The 23,001-nt window shown below is 39.4% G+C and overlaps 1 protein-coding gene across 5 annotated transcripts in view; it reads left to right on the forward strand.

Moving 5' to 3' along the window:
• The window catches only part of TCF4 (transcription factor 4), a 349,564-nt gene that overhangs the window by 159,544 nt on the left and 167,019 nt on the right, over window positions 1-23,001 (forward strand). For all 5 annotated transcript variants that reach the window (XM_012804308.2, XM_023512351.1, XM_023512352.1 and 2 more), the window contains one exon: window positions 19,407-19,471. In XM_012804308.2, the coding sequence (XP_012659762.1) occupies window positions 19,407-19,471 (65 nt within the window). The remainder of the gene's footprint in view (window positions 1-19,406; window positions 19,472-23,001) is intronic.

Raw genomic sequence — 23,001 nt, forward strand, 5'->3', positions numbered from 1 at the left:
TTGAGAATATACCCAGAATCCTCTCACTCAACACTTCTATTAGTGCTGTGCCTCAAATGTAATGTTAGGAGACACTGTACAGTCAACATAGGTACCCAGGAACCCCAGAACAGAGATAGCGACAAATACTTAGGGCAGAGAGCTACTCATTTTTTTAAAAACTTCTGTGTGTTGTTTTTGAAATATGAATTTTATATTGACAAATAACCATTTGGTGCCAACCTGCTAAAACATGTTTGTCATACAAGCCGAAAGTTAAACCGAAAGTTCTCTGTAGTCCTCCAGGTTAGAAAGAAAACCAGAGTTTTGACCTGATTTCATACTGAATCGTTAGCTTAAAAAAAAAAAAAATATATATATATATAAAATTACGAAAGCATATCTTTTTGCTAAGGCTGTTGCTTAAAAAAGAAAAAAAAGGTTAATATAATGATTAAGAAGAAGGGCGAATAAAAATGCAGTTTTTTATAAATTATTACATTTCTAAGCATTTTCACTCTCGAATGAATAAAACAACTTCTGGGAGTGCCTAAGAGGCAGTTTCCTGTTTATTTAATATTAAATTGTAATTCCCAAAGTTGCTAGCCTAGCATAAATAAAGATTATAAATATGCCTTGTTAAGGGAAGAGAGAAACTTTGATATCCAAGGTCTTCTTTTACTTATCTCAGTAAAATAGAAAGTATCATCATTTAATGAGGATTTCTGGGTAAATCTTTTTTCCCTGTTCCTTGATTAAGAATGACTGGGTTTTTATTCCTTATTAAACTCTCAGAGTTACACACACACACACAGAATTTTGTTTCTGTCTCTTGGTTTTTCTCACTGTCCCTTTGTCATGGATTTCCCAAAACGTGTGTATGTGCCTGGGTATAAATGTGAGTGTATCCACGTATGGAGATTATGGTGGCTCTGTCCTCCCTCCTTTAAAATCTATTGTGTTAAAATAACAGGCAGAAGAAGGTTTTACTTTTTCCTCCCTCTTTTCAGTTTATTTCTTTTTTATGCAGGCAAACTGCCCATCCAGATGGTAGAATTTCACCTGTAAGCAATCTCAGACGATAGGTTAATTCTGACATTTTATAGAGCTTTTTATTTTCTTTTCATACAGTACAACTAAGTGCAGACTTAACTGCTCAAGGTAAAGTTCCTTTTTTTTTTCTTTCAAAGCGCTTCCTGCTGTGATTGGTTCTTTTTTCCTCCCAAATCTGTATTTGGGGTTCAATTAAAATCTGTGGCTTGAGGCACTTTGCTGTTATTGTCAAAACCACATCTGATGAAATCTTTGACCACTTCTAATGTGTGTAAGTGAGGAAGTGACGGCAGGCGTGGATCAGCAGGTTAGTCACTGAGCAGCAAATCCTTTTCATTTCATAAGCAGAACGTTCCACTGGCTTTGATAAATTCACTGTTAGTTTTCTCCTCCCACCAAATTCACAACATTGTACCCACTCATACCTTCCTAAGTAATGCCTAGCCTGGCTTCAGCATCGGGAATCCTGAGACCTGCTTTTGTTTGCAGTGTGGCCAGCCTCTTGGTGCCTTATGACTGAGTAAACTGGGGAAATACTTCCAAATGATCTGTCAGCCTGTTATCAAGGAGTCTCATGATTTCCAAAAGCAGGTTTTGAAGGTGTTTTTGGAGTGTGGAAGGGAAAGGGAGTATTGGAGATTGTTTTTAGTCATAATCATTGTCATCATGCTGTGTTTATGAGTTAGTTTTGAAGGTTCCATCTTGTTTTTATTTCCAGGTAGCTGTCATGATCATGAATTATTTCTTAAGTTGCTAATAAAGAGGTGTTTAGAAACATCCTCTCCCCTGGTGTATTCCTCTGGCAAGACGCATCTGAAAGTGCTCTCCTCATATCATACCTGTTCAGACTTGGGCCCAAGTCACGGCCTTATTGGTTGCTTTCTGTTTCCTGTTTTGCACATGTTAATTCCTGTGGGCATTTTCTTTTAAGAGTGATGAGATTTTCACTGTCCAGCAGCAAACCACATTTATTGGAGTTATTGAACTCTGAAATGGGAAACCTGTGGGTGATTGGTTTTACCCTCACTGAAGCTGTTACCTCAGTCAATGAGAATTACAGCCCATGACTGAAATTTTAAAGTAGTTGTTTCACTGAGACACCCAAAAGTTTTGTTTCAGGTGTTGCAGCAAAATCGACATTTGTTTGTGGGCAGGGAAGCCAGTTTTCCTGCTAGTATTTCCATTGAGTTGCTCCTCATATTTCCCTTGCAAACTTTCCCATTGGTTGGGGGTCTGTGGAGAGATTTCAGTGGCTGGCTGGTGGGAATGTTTGGGAGAACATTTGCGTATCAAAGCAGCCTAAATATTTGCAAAAATGTTTGCTTGAGAAAAAAAAAAAAAAACCCGAATCCATTTAGGATTAGGAAGTAACTGCTTAAAACGTTTTAAAAGCATTTGTGATTTCCCCAAGAATATTATTCATGAACCACTGCCTGTCCTGAATTTCAGGAGTCATGTTGGAATCCATGTATTTTTAAAAGCTTATACGATAATAAAGGTTTTGTTTCATCATTAAGATCTGTACCTGTAGGTAGTAGTATAAAATAGCGGGAAAAGGACTTAAAAAGCCCAAGTATATTTTAAAAATTAACTGGTTATCATTTAATGAAACTATAAAACAAAAGGTAGAGAGAAAGGTGCTCATCAAATGATGGGATACTGAATAGCCCTGACCTCATTCTTTCTGTGTGTTACGGATTTTTTTCTTGAGAGGAACAGGGTTGTATCGCAGTGACAGGACACTCTTCCTGTTGGAGTTCATAAACTTGCTTTCAGTGGTAATGATGTGAATGTCAGGTCCTTGTCCTTTATCTTTGTAAAGAGTTTAAAGTGGGCATTTTTGTATTGAAATGTTAAAGTTTTAAGTGCATTTCATTGATGGTTTGGAAACAGTATCTGTAAAACTCAGTGTAGGCCAGTTTTTCCCATTTGTTAACAAAGCAGGAGTTGGGCACTGACAATTACTGTACTTAAAAGCCCCTTGTACCAGGTGTTATTTTACCATCTGGACATTTTAATTAGTAATAAAAATGTGGGTCTGGATACACAGAAACAGGATCTATAGTACACAGTGGCCCACTGCACTCTATTGGTGCTGAGGTGCGTGGCTGCAATTTATAAACTTGTGCGTGTGCATACATGTTACTGTGTGTTGGGTGTGCGGTCAGTCTTTTAGCAAACCCAAGATAGGACTTTTGACTTCTTTTCAACCTGGGCACTAACACAACACTGAAAAATCTGACTACTTTTCTTAGATAAGAAGAATATATATTCTGTGTGTGGATTTTTTTGTAATTTATGTGGATTTTTAAGTAATGCTTCCCTGTATCTATTTTTTTTTTTTTGGCCTGGGCTGGATTTGAACCTGCCACCTTCGGCATATGGGACCAGCACCCTACTCCTTTGAGCCACAGGCACTGCCTCTTGCCTATATCATTTTGAGGAACATACTTCCTCCAGCCATACACCGGAGGGCCTGACATTAGATGTAGGCTTGCGCAAAAGTTGTGGCTGTCCTATTTCATAGCTGTGTGCTCCAAGAAAATAAATTAATCACTCTGAATCTCCCCTTTCCCTCATATATAGAATGGAAGTATAAATGATAATAGTTAACGATACTTATCTACCATTATGATGAAGCTTAGTAGTATGTGTGTGAAAGTACTTAGTAAAATGTAAGGAAGTATAACAGTTGTTAATAGTTGATTACAGAACAAAATGCAAATTTCCAATTCATAACTCATATACTGTCTTTCATAATTCAATCATTTGTCTCATCTTCAAAAATAAGGGAGATGCAAATATAAGATTAGATTAGTTATTTACAAATGGTAACTTTAGGACCAGGGGGAAAATGTGTTCAACATTGAAGCAGAATGACCCATTTTTATGACGTATGTATGTGCTTTGAAAGAATGTTATTCTTAATTAAGACAGAAGTGGGTGCATTTGAAGGAAATAGTGACCCTCTGGAGAAATGGGGAGTGAAAATAGTTTAGGGAATGGAGTCTTGGTGTCTTCTCTTTTGGAAAAATCTTGCATGTTTCTCTTAGTCATGGTGAGTTTCATGTTTACAAAGCAGTGCAAACACTTAAACAATCATTATTGCTTAGAATCTACCTATTACTGTTTGCATACACATATCTCATAAATATATAAACTTAAGAATACATCATCCTCAGGAAATGAGGGAGTTGATAATATTGCCAGTGGGCCACATGAATTTGGACACTTCCTTAGAAAGCTGTTTCAGCTTTTATTACAGACTCAGTTCTTTTCTGAGAATTCTTTGGGAGAATTGAAAACATTTGTTTTCTTTATTTAAAAGAATGGTAAAATGGCTATAATAAATATTTTGGTTATCTTATTTATTGCATTTTCCTCTGCCTTAATGTAATAAATGCATACCTTGATCAAGTACACATATTTACAGTCATTGTCCCTAACAACAAATATTTGTTGTTCTCAGCAACTCAGTTTTAATAATCAGAGTGTGGTAGAGAGCTTGTGAGACTTGTCCCTGGGACATATTAGCAGGACTGTGCTGAGTTCCCTTTTGGGGACATGGTAGGAGGAGATAAGTCCAACTGAGGAATTCTGGTTTGTTCATTCATTTAATAGATGATCAGTAAACTGCAAAAGAAATAAAAATATGTCACCTATGACTGTACAGCTTTTAAGATTTTTTAGACTTAAGAATGGAAACTAGATGCATTTAATGTTCTGTCCCTTTTATAAATGGATAAATCTAATGACCATTTCATTTAAATATTCTAATCTAGTGAACACATAGGGCCTGTATTTTATGAGTTTGAAATTTAAAAAATGAGGCTACAGGTCCTCCTCTTTGAAACTCCATTTGGTAAAAATGCCGGGCTAACTTAACCTATGGATTTCACTACCCACAATCAGGAGATGAGAAACAAAATTGTGAGGCGTCTCAAAAAAATGGTCTCATCAAAAGGATTCCGTTGAAAATCTGGGGACAGCATTTAAACTTTTTTTTTTAAATAAAGTAATCCAAAGTAAAGTCTGTAGCCAACCCCTTAATTGTGATGCATTTGCTGAGTTCCCCTCTTCCAGCGTCGGGCCTGCTCTGATGCCATATGGCCTACCATGGAACATTTAACTTGTCAGATATAATGGATTGTCCTGGAAGCAGATTTTTGCTTTGAGCACTCGGCTCCTTTCTTGCATTTCACTCTCAGCTCCAGGCTGCAGGATGAAGGATTGTGGTGGAAATGCAAAGAAGAGACACACAGTTGATTCCCCTGAAGAGGGTGACCTATATGCCACAAAATTTTACCCACGTAAAGAGACATTATCCCCGTCACTGGCCTTAGCAGGCTGCATGTCAGAATCGTTTAAATTTGCGTGGACTTAACAGATTGTGCAAACATTTCAGAATTGAGTGCTTAGGAATAATAAAACATCGTCATTTTAACTTATGCAAAAATGGTGTAGACACATCAGCCAAAGGATACGTATTATTTATCGCGACCTACACGTAACCTAAACCACCTGGTTTGTAGAGCCTGTAAATTAAACTCATCTCCCAAGTCTAAGGAGAATGGTTTAAAAAAAAAAATCACCTGATGGAGACGTTGCCTGGCTTCATTGCTTTTGTTTGGTGAGTCGTGCTGAGGTTGAAATGACCATTCAGGTGCTTGGACGGTAGCAGTTGGTTATCCCACCATGCTTTTCAGCCTGAAACTTAAGTGCAGACCTTCCATTTATTTAAACCTGTTTGAAATTTGAGATCGAACATCCTGATGGATTATTTAATCAGGCCTTCCATGGAGTCTAACCTATCTGGAATTTAGAGGTTGAACATTATGTGGATTATATAATATTTATCTGTGAAAGTGAATAATGCAGTCTTAGTTGTTGGTTCTCATTTGGTGCTTTCATGAGATTTTTTTTTTTTCTTTTTAATTTGGGCTATTGTTTTTGAAATCACAAGCTTGGAAAGCACTAGGAGGAATTTGTGACTTTGGCATTTATAGGAAAACTTCCTTAAAAGAAATAAAAGGGTGTCTTACTTATATGTACCCGCTCAGACAGAGCCAGGAGGTGCTCTTTTGGGCTATTCTAATTCTAAGCAAATATTATAATACAGAGATCCAGAATAGACAATTTACGAGTAATTGATCAAACACGAAGAAATGAAAAAAATAAGTAATTTATATATATCACTTTTACCATAAAATGGTACACATTTGATTGTTGTAGGGCTGAAAAAACTGATTTGTATATGATGTGGAAATATACATATACACTAAAAGAGACTGATTGCAAAGGGAAATTTAATATACTTACAAAAACATGCATTATGTTAGAAATTCAGTATTTATTTCTATAAATTCATTTATTGTAGATAACTCCTAACATAGGTCAGATAGGTCTTTGAAAACAGCAGTGACCTCAAAAACTGACATAAGCTCACTTCTATGCAAAGAATTATATTTCTTTTTAATGAACAACTTTATGTGCAACAGCAGGAAATCTCTGTTAAAGTTGGTATTTAATAACAGAGTATACTTGTGTATATTTCTTCCTAATTCCAAATCAAGCACATTAGTTTCATTAATATCACTGATAAGCTGCCTCCTCCACTCCCCACCCCCAACTCAGATTTGGTCAGGCTCAGGACTGAGTTGGGGAAGTGCCCAGCCGTGGACAGCTCTTGTTGGGGCGTGTGCGCCCTCTGCTGGCTGCTCACATTTGAACTTTCTGGTATGTGATGTTCTTACTTTTTTACTTTTCAAGGTTGGGTTTTTTTTGTTTTTTGTTTTGTTTATTCATTTTTATACAAATAATCAGATATATTTGCAATGATTGTAAAGTTGGACCTGAACATGGCAGTTAATTTGTTTTTATTTGGAAATAAAGGCGCGGTTTTGTTTTTGGTATGTTTTTGCTAAATAGTCCTCGTAGTCCAAATAACATGTAAAGTATATGTCACCTTGAGTTTGTTAAGTGGTTGATTTTCGTATTTTCCATGTTTTCATATTCCTCTTGGTCTGACTGTTTTTAAGAAGAATTTGTGTTTGACTAAGTTGGTAAAGGAACTTAAAGGGGGATAGATAATCAGTTGAAAATTTGAAATAAGACTGTTTGTCTGTGTGGTAGGTGACAACTAATCGGAAACTCCTTTTAGGAGTAATAATTTTCACTTGCTTCACCAAGGAAAATGAGTGTATATTTATATTCTAATGCTTTATAAAGACATCTTTGGTTTCTTTGCAGACCAAATTGAGCTCTGCTCACTGTTAGACATGGAGAATGGTAGTTTGAGTGAAATCTTTTTTGTTTTGTTTTGCTTTTGCAGTTGTATGTAGATTGTGAGATGTTAAAAGAACAAACTGATGATTGTCTCTTTATTCCCAGGACATAGGACTAAACCTTACAAGGGCAGTTACAGAGGGAGAGGTCAGACCCCTCTACCATTGCTTGGGTGGAGAGTATCCTTGGATCCTGGTAGTGAAGACCAGGGCTCTGTATAATGAATATGTCTTTAAAAATAGCAAAACTCTTTATTGAGAAGACTCCATCAAATTTCTTTATAATAATGAAGTTTGTATAAGTGATTTCTATACATCTTTAAAATGAAATGTCTTGATTGAATCAAATTACAATTTGTTGTACAGAAAGGACAGTTTAGATTTTTATAGTTCTCCTATCTTACATTTCAGATCTCTCTAATTTGGAAGCAATTGCCATCAAAACTTCCAAACCAGCTACTCAGAGCATTGTTGATCAAAGAATTTAGAGTGGGAGGAGGGGAAAAATGTCCTAAGTTTTTTTCCAGTTGTTCCCCCATTCCCTTTTTATTTACTAGTTACCTTAAAAATGTTTCGAACAGATTGCATAAGTTTTTACTTATTAGTTTTTATCATTTTGATTTCTTTAACATTGTCAGATAACTAAGAATCACATTCTTCTTTTGTTTTAGAAACGGGGGATCTGTCTGTTGCTTCGTAGAGTGTGGTGTTAGGATTACAGCTCTTTAACCCCCAGGTCCAAGTAATTGTCTCCCCTCAGCCTTTCAAGGTAGCTGGGACTACAGGCCTGGGTTCATGCAGCTAATTAAGAATTTTTTTTTTTTTTAAGAGATGGGGTCTTGCTATCTTGCCCATGTTGGCTTCAGACTCCTGGCAAATGATCCTTCCACCTCAGCCTCCCAGTGTGCTAGAGTTATAGGCACAAGCCACCACCCCTGGCCAAGAATAGCATTCCAGCAAATATGAGGTCCCTGTTACATCCGTTACAGTGTTGTCTTGCCTGGAATCTCAGATACACACATCTCCTGTTACCACCATGTCTCCAGTGAGGCAGACCTGGGTGTTCTTTCTCTGTTCCCATAATTCTTTCTCTTATTCCCATCACTCCCCTCACTGACACTCAGCATTGTGTTCACTCCTTAGCCTTTGGAGGAGTTACATCCTCGGGAATAATGTGCATTGTTGACTGTAGCATCCATAGTACACAGAAGGAAACCAGCAAATCTTTATCGCCCTGTGTCCTATGTTTCAGACATCTTTCACCACTGTGCAGGCGATAATTCTTCTAAGTCTCAGCGTTGAAATTTTCTGTCTCAAACACGGCATTGCATGTAATGCGTTTTGTTTTCTTGCAGGCTTTCGCTAGGATGAGGTCATTCCTCTGGCTGTTCTCTTCTCCTTTCTGCTCCCTGTCTCTTCCCCCCAGTCCCCCTTCCCTCTGCCTCTCCTCTTCCTTCCTGTGCTCCCCGCCTTCCTCCCTTGGTTGAGTCATGCTCACAGCTTCAGTCACTGGGAGGTTTCTCTTAAACCTCCCAGTGTGGGATTGTTCATCTCTGAACCGTCATCTTCCTTTGATAACATCTAGTGCCACAGGCTGGTTGGACCCTGAGGACTTTGGCCCTGTTCATCTCACAGTTTGGTGACTGTGGGCCCACTCTCTTGAAGTTGATGTTGAAGGTCAGGCTTGGCTCAAAAACCATCATTCTTGTGTACATCTAATGGTTAGCAATCTTCCTGTTCTTTGCCTGATGTGGAATGTGTTTTGAATTCTGGGTGATTTTTTCCCCCTAGATTCTGAGTAGTATACGTTAAGGGAATATAGGCCAATTGTTTTCAGGGCTGAGGCTAGAGAAATTATGGTTGACTGTTACAGATGCCAACATAAATACACTACGATTATCTCCTGCCTGGGGTTAAAAGTGCTACTTACACATGTGTATATATATGTATGTATAATACTTCCATGTGTTATACATGTCTGTATGCCATACATAACTTTTTTTTTTTGCAGTTTTTTTCTGGGGCTAGGTTTGAACCCACCACCTCCGGTATATTAGGCCGGTACCCTAGTTCTTTGAGCCACAGGTGCCACCCCATACATAACATTTTTATGACCTCACCATTTGTTTTATTTTGGTGTAGTCTTGAGTATCATATCAAATGTGTGTGGTTTCTTTAAGAGATGGAAATCGTTATATTCTAGTTAGTTGAAAACCTAGCTTGAAAACTGACACTATCACCTGTATGCCATGGTGCTAATATATATAATTTTCCAATGTGGACAACTAAGTGCCTATATAGACACTGTATACCAGACAAAATAGTAAGCCTCTTCCTCTGTTTTCTAGTCCACTGTGGCTTATTCAGTTTTATCATTCTTATTTCTTTAGTTTTTGAAATTTATTTCTTTCTGGATAAGGTCTCAGTCTGTCACCTGTCTGGAGTGCTGTGCCCTCATCACAGCTCACTGCAGCCTTGAACTTGTGAGTTGATGAGTTGATTCTCCTGCCTCAGCCTCCCGAGTAGCTGGGACTACAGGCACCTGCTGCCACACCCAGCTCAGTTTTGAAATTTTTATGTAAAGATACAGTCTTGCTCTGTTGCCTAGGCTGTTCTCTAACTGAGGCCCTCAAGTCATCCCGGCCTTGAGCTCTCAAAGTGTTGGGATTGTAGGCATGAACCACTATGCCTGGCCCATTTTAATTTTTTACATTTTCTATTATTAATACTAAGATGCCGTGGGACATACAGTTTAATAAGCCACAAGTAATTTAAAATTAAAAGTGGTTCATGTGGTGCAATGTGGTTGCTGATTTGCTTTAAATCTGTTGATAATTCCAAAAAATTTTAAAGTCAACAAAATCTTACAAGATATTGTCTTCTGCTACATTGGTCTAGATGTGTCCTCCGTCAGGTGGCGCCTGTGGCTCAAAAGAGTAGGGCACCCGCTCCATATGCCAGAAGTGGCGAGTTCAAACGCAGCCCTGGCCAAAAAAGACGTGTCCTCTGTCTTCTTTAATGGGAGAAAGGGGAGCAAACTCCCTCCCTCGGGATGGACTTCAGCACAGACAGAGAACACACAGGTGGAAGGACCTTTTTAAGGTAACCAATCAGGTCAGGTTCACTAGAGTTTCATCCTCGATTCTAAAGGTGATTTGTACTCTTGAGCTAGAATGGGGAAGATATGAGGCTGGTGGCTCACCCCTTGGTGGCTCACCCTGGGAACCTCAGCCCTCTGGGGAGGCTAAGGTGGAAGGGTCATTTGAGGCCGGGAATCTGAGAGCAGTCTGGGCAATAGAGAGGACTACTCTGGCCCCAGTCTCTACAAAAAAAATTAAAAAATACAAGCTGGGCATGATGGTGTGTATGTGTAGTCTTAGCTACTCAGCGGCTGAGTGATCACTTGAGCCCAGGAGTTTGAGGTTGTGGTGAGCCATTAGGATGCTGTGGCATTCTAAGCCAGGCAGCAGAGTGAGAGCCTGTCCTAAAAAAGAAGAAAAAAAATGGGGAAGAGCTGCTTTCAGAGCGTGGCCCGAAGGATCTCATGGAAGAGAGGCAGCCTTCCAGAAAGCTCCAGGCCTGTCACATTTGGGGCCACTACTGTTTGTTAGGGGACCCTACTTGGTAATGTGAAATTGATTTCTTTAAAACCACCACCTTTCATCAGTGGAAGTGAACTCATTTAAAGGCCTAGCATGCTGCCAGAAAAAGAGCTCTTTAATCCATGAAATGTAACTGTGTGAGAGGGCCATGGAAGTCAACAATGGCTTCTGTTTGAAAAAATCCACTCAAATAGGTTGAATCTAGGAGGAATCTACTTTTTGATAACTACCAGGTTACCAAACTCTGTTGGAGTTTTAGCTGACAGAACCTTACAGAGCTATGCCCGTCACTTAAACTGATTACACATAGCCTTGGCTTGTTGAAATAACTGGTGGAATTTTATTTCAGGGAAAAAAAAAACCCCAAAACAGAGAATGCCAGACTCTACTCCACTGAATTCAAGTACTGTGAAGGAGAAAACCTAGGAATCTGGTTTTGAGAAAATTTTACTGATAATTGTCAGGATGGACAAGGTTTCTTAGCCATAGAATTGAATTTGTGGGGGCTGCTTTTCTCCAAGCCCTTCTGGGTCTTCCCTTCTGCCTAAGAATAGAGCAGAAATATTTTATTTCTACTTCCCTTGGCACTATTAGCATGTATTACAAAATGACTTTTTTCAATTTTTATATGAAAAATGAGTGTTTGAATAAAAAAATGAGCTCTCAAATGCATGTGCGGTTTCTTCCAAGGCCACACAAGCCCTAATTGCCTAGTTAGACCTGGCCATCGTATACTCAGACCACAATAAAGATATAAAGTAGGGCGTGCAGCACTTTGAGAACAGCATTCACATCAAGACAGTGTTAACTTACTCACCAGAAGTAAGTTGAGTGATTTCAGAGCTGCCCTTAGTCCTTCAGGTCTCTAGGGGACCCTTGTACAAATTGCTGATTCAGAAAATCATTACTTTGGTGGCTCAAGTGGTACTTTAGTGGCCTTAAAGGGCTATTTGACGCACCTCCCCAGACAGCTAAGTTATCCCCATGATTATGTTGATTAATTGCACACTCTGTGGAATTAGTGTTATTTTCGATGAAAGATTTTCCTGCATTCGGAAAATAAAGCATAAAACTCACGTGCTTTAATTTGATAATGTGTGCACTTCTCCCAGGCGTGATGCAGAGCGCGGGGCTGGTTTTGGCTCTTGCTATCTAGGGCATGTGAAATAGTCTGAGGCAACATTTTTATTCTGCAGGCAAAAGGTAGGTTTTGACATACCAGAGGATGTTCACTAGAAATGTTTATCGATTTGGACTTTTTTATCCATCAGAGGAATTGAGAACTCCTTGACTTTATAAACTGAATTAAAATTATTTGGGAAGAAAGGTACATAGTGAGAACACAAGTGGCAAAGTGTGTGCTCCAACAGTGGGCAGTGATCATCCACTCAGAAGACTCCCAGAAGTTGTGGGGAAGTGCTTGGGGACTGGAATCACAAGTCTGTGTCCTAACTTTGTTACTGTCTGCGTAACCTTTTTAACCGTAAGCGGGCCACCCTTTCTAATTTTAGTAACTTCATCTATAAAAAGATAGACTACCTGTTCAGGGAACTCCCTGCATTGCCTTCCGTAATGTAAGTTGAACTTGTATATCGTGTGGTGCTTTACAAATGTTAAGTGCTTTGTGGAGAATTGAACACAGATCCCCAACCCTGGGCTGTGCCCTGAGGTGAAGAGTTTAGGCGGTCTCTCAAGAGGCTCAGCAACACTTGTTGAAGACAGTGGGGTCAATGCCTAGAGGACGTGGGGCGAATCAGGGAAGAAACGAACAGAGACAGAACTCATAATTTCCAACAGGATCAGAGTTACAGACCACTTCTGAGCATTCATTTTTTTATGACTAAAAGAACATCAGTGAAAGAGAGGGCTAATGCCAGTCTTTTCTGAAATAATGGTTAACTCCCCAGTGGTCTCTGTCCCTGGTTATATTACAAGCCATGTGCCTGGTCACCTTTTCCCCAGCCTGTCTTTCTATTTTCAGTTTAGGAAGAAAGGGAGGGAGAGGATTTCCTAGGTACACAGGATGACTAGTTTATTTGCGGGAATTGAGTTCTTTCAGCATGAAATTTGTTTCAAACTCAGATTTTTAAATGCCCGGGGATGAAAACAGAATTGTCCCCATTTAAGTACGATTCTACAGGAGAGAACAGAACTAGCTCTCTTCTTTGAAATTTTAGAAATCAGAAGATCATATCAACTCCGGCCTACTTGTAAACATAGATTCTCATCTCCAAACTGGACATAGGTATAATTAACATTGATCAGCTATTCAGAACGATGAGGGTATTACCTGTATGCCCACAGATTTCCATGAGAAATGGAAGGCGATAGAAACATCACCAAAGAAACAGTCAAAAATGTCTTTAGATCAATTTAATAAAATCAAATTCCATTTCTGATCAACAATGTAAGATCTCCATAGATCTTACTTGCTGGGAAACTACAAAGATACATTAAGCCAGTAGATTCTTTACGTTTTCCACAGTAGCAGCCCTTAAACGTCTTTAGAGCTTGTATTAATACAAAAAAGAAAGAAATGGAAGCGAGAAAGGTAAAGAACAGAAAGAGAGAGGAAAAGAAAGTAAAAGAGACAGATGAAGACTGGTATGAGTGTTCAAGTAAGTTTAGGCAACATTGCATGAAACTACATTAAATGTCTCCAGTGCAGGACTTCTCAGAGCCTTTAAGATGTTATCACATAACACAAATTTCTGGGAGATGATAGCTTGTAACATTTTCTAGATCCTGTTAAGTAACCTCTATTTTGATTTCTGGAGCTTGTTGTAGGATTACTGTTCTATGGAAGCCACTTGCAAGCAATGCTGAAGTTCCCTGTATTATTATTTTCTTTCACTTTTACTGTTTTCTGCATTTTAATACAAAGCCATAGTCTTCACATGAGGCGTGTGTAGAAGTGCAGTTTTCTGCCACATTTGTGTTAATTAGTTGCTTTGAGTTAACATAGAGATGGTGGCAGTTTCTTGTGAGACGTCACAGACTCCGTGTATATCATTTGTACAGCTATAAAGTACCTGGAGACCTTTTAGGAATAAAACACCATGTAAATGTAAATTATCATCGCCTATAAGACACTTTCATTAATTTCATATCAAATTCATGAGTGTTTTGAGCTCTGGGACTTGAGAGCCTTCAGTATTGGCCCTTTAGTTTATTTATACATTTTTTTTTCCCCCAGAACTTAAATGCCAACAGCCTAGCATAGTACTAAGAGCCCAGCCTTGGGAGACAGGCGGCCAGGCTGTGAATCCTGGCTCTGTCACAGATACCTGTGTGGCTGTGGGCCATTTTCTGTATCTCAGTTTCCTCATCTGTAAAATGGCATTTGCATTACCTGCCTCACAGAGATGTTTTGCAGATTGAAGAAATCATCCTACGTAGGGCCCTTTGGGTAGTGGTTAATAAACCATAAGGACTGAGCTTTCTTAGTTGGGCAGGGGAAGAGAAGGCAGGCCTGGAAAAGGTGGGGGGGGGGCTATCAATCAGACCCTCCTGGATATGTTCACAACTGCTAAAAATTTTAGTCATTGCTTAATGAATTAGTCCTTCCAATATATTTATTTAAAAAAAAATAAAAGAAATCCATAGGGTAACCGGAGATAGCTTGGGGCTGGGGCTGGGGACAGAAATTCATTCTGCGTCAAGCGTGTTTATGATGAGTTCCCTCGACTGATGCTGGGGAACAAAAGGCCCATTCTTCAGTTCCCAGAATGAGGATTAACAGGGAAACAGCCTTGCATGGCATTGTCCTGCAGCATCAGATAATTTTTCATTAAGGCTTTTCACAGGATGATATATTCCACCACACAGGTGCATCTATTTCAGTGGTGAAGGAAATGCCTACCATTTATATGTAATTCTTAAAATGGCATTTTATGAACGAGAGGCAACAAACCCAAGTGTGACCCTGTTACTGTGGTCGTCCACCAGAGGATCATCCATATCTGAGTTAATCTCCAGGAATTATTTTATTGATAAGTTAGTCTGGTCTGTCCCAGGCTCTTTCCATGTGGCTTACAACTGTCCTGTGTATCCAGGGGCAGTCATCTCCCAAAGGCTGTACTTCCGGGAATGGATTTATGAGCCCGAGTTTTCCTTTACGTAGTATTTTCATTGTCATCCAATTTCCTTACAAACAGATAATGTGGGTATGTTGGAAGAAAGATTGGAAGTCAAATAGCAAATAATATAAAAATATAAAAGAATTAAATGTGGAATTCTATAATTCTATAGCTATTTGTTAGCCATATCACCCCCAAATTAAAAAGAAATATTTTTCCTGTTTCTTCTTGCAACAGCAAGATAAATATTATTGAATAAATCAGCAAAAAATGTTGACCTTAAAAAAAGGGGAAGTTGCTTCTATTTTCTGCTTAGATTTGTTTTTTAGGGGCGACAGACAATGAGTGGATTCTGTGCAGACTGTCATTTCGTGCCATTTTTAATAATCACATTTAAATGTACGTTTTAGCAGTGGACGGGTTCGGTGTGGACAGAACACATGTTGAGTTTCTGGACTGTTTGCTCACGGAGTTGCTGACTTGTTCTAGAGACGGGGCTGCGCGTTCATCTCCTTTTGTCTCCAGAAGGGTTGATTGACGGATGTTGTGTCTGCTCACTTACAGCGTTTTCCTTGTTTAATTTAAAAAATTGTGACATAGTATTACATGTTCCTTGTATACATCATTTTTGCAAAAGAAAGTTGTTTAGCCAATATGTCGCCTTGGTTTATGAAATGCTCTCTGTAGCTTTCATTCAGCCTTCAGTGTACTCCATTAGGTCACAGCGTCCGCCTCCTGCACGGCAAATCGTCACCAGCAGCAAAATCTAACATTTGGTCCTTTTAGGTATAAAAATGAATCAAATGCCTGACAAGATTTGTTCCTGGTGTATATTTCAGAATCTCCCCCCAACACCCCCCCCCCCATTTCCAAACCTTTATGGGCATACGACAAATGTTACTAATGGGTACTTTTAGTTTTTAAAATATAGACAACAGTACTCCATGCAGTAAAAGACTTGAGCGATTAATGCTACCCTCATGCCTCTTTTGAGTAGTTTTAGCCATGAGGCTTGGCACTGCCACCATTGTCTTTGTGCCAAAAAATATCCGCAGCGGCTGTCGCATTCTAGGACTGGAGGGTTGTCTCGAAAATTCCGCAGTGAACGCGCGCCGGTTTGTTCATCCTTCTATCGCCTTTAAATATTGGAAAAATAGGATCTTTAGCTCTTTCAAAGCTCCGTTGTGGTTGTGGGGCTGGGGGGGAGGTGGGTGTTGAAGAACGGAGAAAGGAGGAAAGAAGCTGTCCGCGCCAGCCAGTTGGTATAAGTGACAAAAATCCACGCCTGACATAGAGTAAACACAGATATTTAGGAGCTTTTGTGCTCATGAGCGCAGATAGTTACTTAAGGGTCCTACTCAAACACGTTATCAGCGCTCTTGAAATTTTTATTATCTGAAACAAACGTTCCAGGGAATTTTAAGCAGAAAATCAACATTAAGACTATAGCTAATTTTTAATGGACAATTTACACAAAAGATTTCCTTTTCCTAGAAACCGAGGTGTTATTATAAAATGGCTGCTTTCAGCATTAAAAAGTGACGGGGATCTATGGCTTGTGTTTGAGAAGGTATTTGGGCTTTAGCCACGTTTCCTGATGATTTTGCTCCCAAACAGGGGTTTGGAGCTCTCTGAGGTCAGATTTATAGTTGAATTTGGGAACAAAAAAGATGTAATAAAGTTAAAGGCTTACACTATCAGAATGAAATGCGTTCGCTCATGATCTCTGGAGCGATCTATTTGATGGTGAAAAGTGGATGCTACAGATGAAATCTTTACAAGGAGCATAATCCTAAAAAAAAAAAAAAAAAATAGTCCACCTCCCAGCTCCTGCTGGCTGCACTGCCTCTTTGGTACCTCGCAGACTTCGACAGAGTCCTGGACGCGTGCCCATTGATGTCATGGAAACACTCAAATTACTGAGAATGATTCATGTCTATGCTGGTCTCTTATCCTCCCCCACACAAACAGGAGTAGATTTTTAACCCTGACAACTTGTAATTTGCAGTGGGTTTATTTTTGTATCTGGATAAATATTTTTTAACAAGCAAAATTAAGATTAAGCAGTCTGTATCTGATATGATAGTAAAGAATGCTGGGCCCATGGAGCCAAGAGTACTTCGGGGACTCTGCAGTGTGAATTTGTATTCCCCTCAGCGCTCCCTCCTCCCTCTCTCCCTTCCTACCCCCTTGCTCTTGCTATTCGCTTCTTTCTCTTTCTTCTTCCCCTGTTCCCCCTCCCCTCCATCTTACTGTTTACGTTGCCCTTCTAGCTTTAAAATAATGGAAGGAATAGCCCCAACTTACATAGATGAAGTGAGGCAAATTCTGGTAGGAAAATTCCTCCCTCCTGTCTTGTGTGATGGAGACAAGTGGGAAATAATGCTGGGTGGTAAAATTCTTTGGGGGATAGCTTCAGGAACTCCTTCTAGAGAGAGAGAGAAAAAAAGAATGGCCCTTCTTCCTCAAACTATATTTTGCAATTTAGTTCTTTGAAATTACCAAACAGGGCACAAGATGTTTAATTTCCTCTGAAGTCAGAACAAATTTGACTTTATCTCCCTTTCTTTCTTTCTGTCTGACTGTCTGCCTACCTGCCGACTGTCAGCCTTTAAAACAAGAGAATATTATGTCTAAGTGAATTATGTAGTGCTTGTATTGAAGTTTTTTTGGATACAAGAGCTTAAAGAAAAGATGGACTTCCTTTGATAGCTCATAAAGGTTGAGCTTTTTCTCTTAGTAATATTTATAGAGAGCAGTTAAAGGGTATAAGTAGCTTAAATTTGACTTACATGGGTGAGTCAATATGGCTCTGTGGCCATTCACATCGCCAATACAGGTAAATGAACCTTTCTTTCGAAGTAAAATCCTCTCCCAAGGAAAGTTATTCTTAGCTCTCCCAAGACTGACAGTTTGTGCGATGTGATTGTTTCACCGAAATTGAAACCGATATGGACATTGATTTTTATACTTTGTACCCAACACTACACCAGAAATGGGGGTGGGGGTGTTTTACCCAGTTTGAGATTCATTGCAAACAGTAGAGAAGTTAACACTGGGAGAGGGAGGGTTAATTTTAAGTTAAGCTCAGACTTGACTTTCCTCAAATATCATCACCTATTTTATATACAGGGTCCCCCTCTGGCCAAATAGGAAATTCATCTCAGACACTTTCTTTGTGTGGTGTCAGGAAAGCCTCCTCTCACAACGTTGTTACAGACCTAAAGGATAAAAAGACTATTGTCACTTTGAGCATTTGTGTTAACTTGACTGACGTGAGGGGGGAACTTAGGGATTGTCAACTTAAGAAGGATATCTAGCCTCTCAAAGTATGAGTGTTGAGTTTTCCCATTGGAAAAAAAGAACAGTCTAGTCCTACGTAGAAAACAGAACGTGCTGTCACGCTCTGGTTTTGAAGAAGGAAGTATCCTGCAGTCTTGGGTGTGGCGGGGTCCTGGGTACCAGGCTGCCTTCCTTGCCCCTTCTAATGTCCTGGTGTGGACAGCTTTCTGTGGCAATTCTTCCTGTGTTACTATGTGGACTCTGTTGCTTAGATCTCTTGTAATATGATTCCATTATCGTCCCTGTTGATTATTAGGGCCAAACATACTTTAAAAAGAAACAAATGAGCAGCCTTGATTTTGTGTTTAGATGTGGCCAAGTCTCACTGACGCCTGTTGTCTGTATCTCTGTAGTGTGGTTTGTAGATAAAAATTGGGTTGTTAGAATTGGAACAAGAAATTCGCATTCTGTGATTCCCCCTACCTTCCTGGTTCTACTGGTGGAATCTGAACTTGGGTTCAGAGTGGGCAATTTTTCCAAAACTGTCTTTCCCAAATGTAAATTCCATCATCATCTTGATCATGATGGGATTTACTCTTGGGAAAAAGAGTTTAAAGAAGGAGAGAGAGAAAAAGAGAGAGAGAGAGAGACTCAGAATTTTGAATAGTTTCTTTGCTAAATTCACCATCTGGAGAGCCTGTGATTGATTAGCTTTGGCCTCACCATTAAGTGTCAATATAATCAATGGGAATTACTAGGCTAGGGTCATTACATAGATAATTTGCCTGCTGTGTAAATAAAAATGAAATTGTTTAAATTTTGCGAGAGAAAGAAAGTGAAAATAAGGAGTGACAATTTGTTTGTTAGAGAAAGTGGAGGCCATTGGAATGACAGTTTTTGGAAGTGTGGAGCAGTTTGGCTAAGAATAGGAATGAAGGGTATTTTTTTCCAGTTTATCATAGCCAGAGTAAGGAAGTGTCGCTCCCTCGCCCGCCTGCATACATTGCCAGTAGTGCCTACGTACGTATGTAAACATCGGGGAAGAGGAGTCGATGCCTGTTACCTGGTGGAGATTTTTTTTAAAGAAAAAACACAATTTACACTTTTTTTGTTGTTTCTCTTGGCAGGTAAAACAGAAAGGGGCTCATACTCATCTTATGGGAGAGAATCAAACTTACAGGGTTGCCACCAGGTAAGTGAGACGCTGCATTGCGGAAGGGTGGAAAGGCTTCACTTGGTACATGTTTGTTTTTCTGAATTCGATTATGCATTTTAAACTGTGACACGAAGATGCACCGGGAAGTCTGCTGATGACTCTCTCTTTAAGTAATGAAATAACACAGAGCTGAGAAGCACTGAGCACCTCATCTTTAGATCTCTGCCGTGTCAGAACTACATTCACTGGCTGGCTTTTATTTTTTAATCCATCAGCCGGTACCAGTGGCACTGTTTGCAAACCAGCAATGTCGGTGAAAGTGGTTCTATCAAAAGAGTTTATTTGCAATTAAGAACTTAGGAATTTCTTACCAAGAAATACTTCGCCGAGCCCTGTGTTAGATCCTGGGGGTCGGGTGGCTCTTGCCCTAAATTATAGTTTTCTTAGGGACTGTACGATGTTGTGTGAAAACAGGGTTGTATTGAGGGATAAAAATGTCTGTGAAAATATGATTTGTTGTCCCTTTTTGTTTCTGAATTGTTTTTGGCTGGAAGTCAAGGCCACCAGGCTAACAGCAAAGCCGTCTCAAGGGAAGCCTGCGTGAGCTAGAAAAATAAGAGTACTTTAATTTTAATAATAAAATGCCAGTGTAATACAAAGGTATAGCGTGTGCGTGTTTGTGCCTCTGTGCACTCTGCATTTGTACACTTTTAACTCTCCAGGGAGAGCGCATTTCTAAAAATACTATCAGTAGCTAGAAGTGTAAGCTTTGTTTCAAGACAATTGGGTTTTTAATAGATGCTCTCTTTTTAAGTTCATGAGCAGTATTAATCATATTTTGAATCTTTAAAAAAAATTGTACTTCCTTTTTTATAAGTGCATTGATTTCTTTGGAAAACCCTCGATAGTATTTATTAATCGTCTTTAATATTCTTTCATCATCCTCTCCACTGTTTCGTTATTTACCCAAACAGAATGTACCCCTTTTTTTTAGATGCTGGAAAGGAGGTGCTCTCTTGAACTCCCCTCTCACCCTCCCATTTTCTTTAATGATATGGGAGAAAATTCTATTTTGGTATTTTTTTAACAATCTTTTAAACCTGTCTCTGAAAAATAGAGGCAAACTTTCATTTTACCAATTACACAGAGCCTGTGAGGGAAGTTTCCTTTAGGTTTCAGGCATATAAAGGTGGAATTCTGGTGGGTTGGTTTGTTTATTTTTTTCCTGTATATATTTGCATTTTTAAAGTTCACTCCTTTGGCCCAGCCACCAATTCAGTCATATTCAGCATCTAAAAAGATTTGTTGCAATGAGGTGAACAGTGCTCGGTTAAGAACTCCTGCCGGAGTGCAGTTCATGGCAGTTTGTTTGGAAAGAATTCTGCAGGAAAGAAATTTACAGCCATTCCAGCGCAACGGAAACATCTTTGGAATGTGAGTGCAAATGTCCGTGCGAGATAGCCTGGGCGACAAGCCTCCGAGTGCTGGGTCTCGGGTGTAAAGCTCTCAATTCCTGCAGGAGAGCGTGTTCCTGTGGCTCTGGTTTCTGAGGGTCAAGGAGGAGGTCATTAGAGTTTTGGGGAGAAGAAAGTTGACAACATCCTTCCTTTTTGCAGATGGTCATGGCAGAAGTCTCTGTTTTCGCTGGGCCCCTTTTTCTGGTCATTGAGAGAATAGGCTTCCTCGCCCCTGTATCCTTTCTTACTAATAGGAATTGGCGTGATTCCTCACAGACACAAAGATTTCCTCTGCTGAGTAAGCGTGAGGCCCCGTAACTTGTGAAAGCATCATCCAGACTGCATGAGTCTGTCTGTGTGTGTGCAGAACAGAGACCCTCCTCCCTCCGTTTGTGGGGAATACTTCCCTCGGGTGACACTGAAGTTAATTTTTTTTTTTTGCAAACACAAGGTGAGAAGTGGAAGGGGCAGAGGGTGGGATGGAGGTGGACGGAGTGGTGGAGGATGGCTGGATTTCTGGGCCTTGAGAGGTTCATTTTGAGACGTTCATGTCCAGGGAAATTCTTTTGTATATAGGAAGATGACTGCATATGCTTTTCTTAAAAAGCCCTCGTAGTATAGCTGTGGAGTGTGGCGATTCTTTCGTTCTTATTTCTGCTTCGTGGTTGTGAGTCTTTGCAGGATTAGACTACCTCTGTGCTTAGCGTGGGCTCAGCAGTCTCCATAAACAGTTTGATTACTTAAGGATACATAAAAGCGAAAATTTTGGAAATTCTCCTCATAGAAGAAATAGGGGCTGAAGATGAGAAGTGTACATAGTATGAATTTCTGCTTTCTGTGAAATTTGAGAATAGAACAGACCACAGTGTGTCTGACCAGGGAATCAGTTTCTCTGGTGCTGTATTGTTCTTTGAATCCCTGTCTACAACCCCAGCTATGCAAACCAAAAAAGAAAGGCAAAAATCTCGGTATCTTGGGCTTCAGGTCTAAATAGCAGATCACAGCTGAAATGATTCCCCACTGTGTGACCAGGTGAGTGACTCTCATGAAGGGGAGGCTTTTGTTTTCTTCTGTTTGCTACAGGATTGAGATGCTGGATAGAAAACCTTTGGGTGGTTTTCTATCATCTAAAGCTGCTTTATCATATAATAACAGTGGACTTAAAGGGATGAGCGGTGTTATAGGACAACATGCTTACCCAGTCCCAGTAGCCTTTTGTTTGGCATAGAAAAATCATGGTGGTAAGCAACAGGTGGGAAAATGCCGTCCTGGAGGAATAAATTATTTTTGGGAGATATATATATTGTTTCAAAAATACATCAAGTTAAAAAAATAGATACATATCCATTATGTCTCTCTTAAAGATTTAACACTAACAGTGATAGACATGGGGCTTTAAAAAAGAAGGGTATTTTAGCAGAAAAAAAAAAGGCCGGCAATTTCTTTATTATCAATTAAGTTGTTTTCATTAAGAATAGTACTGGGGTGATATGAATCCATGAATGCATCTCCCTGTGAAATTCTCAGAAATAAACATGGTGACATTTTGAGACTTTCCAAATTTTATAGAAAACGAACCGATAGACAAACAAAAGCGGCCAAATGAACTTTTTTTAGTTCTCACTAAATATGGCAAAACTAATTTAAATCAAATCGGGGTACGGAAATCGCACCCAGGCTTAACACGTTCCTGCCAAATTGCAACCTCATACTACTTTTACTGGCAGAGAAAATAAAATTTATAAGGGAAAGTCTGACAGAAACGAAAAGGAGTGGGGATAAAGTTTTTCGCAAGGTAGTCCAACCTTAATATTCTAATAGCCAATTGCTAATACCTCATGGGCATCATTGCGAATGACAGAAGGGAAAAAGTGTCGTTTGCTTTTGGCCTCTTTTGTTGTTTTGAGTAGGCTGTTTGGCCATTTGCAAACTTTTTTATTTTGCCGAAGTCTAATGTTTTTGAATCATACGATGATATCAGTGCATGCTTGTTATTAGAGGTAGACGTTTTCCTCTTATATTTCCCCTTAAATGAAAGTATAGGATTGATTGTTAAGAATTGTTTTTCTTTTCTTTCTGAGTAATAGCCTGAGTCTAAAGCCATGGTTT

The sequence above is a fragment of the Otolemur garnettii genome, unplaced genomic scaffold, assembly GCF_000181295.1.
Source record: "Otolemur garnettii isolate 467f Iridium unplaced genomic scaffold, OtoGar3 scaffold00027, whole genome shotgun sequence".
Classification (NCBI taxonomy): Eukaryota; Metazoa; Chordata; class Mammalia; order Primates; family Galagidae; genus Otolemur; species Otolemur garnettii.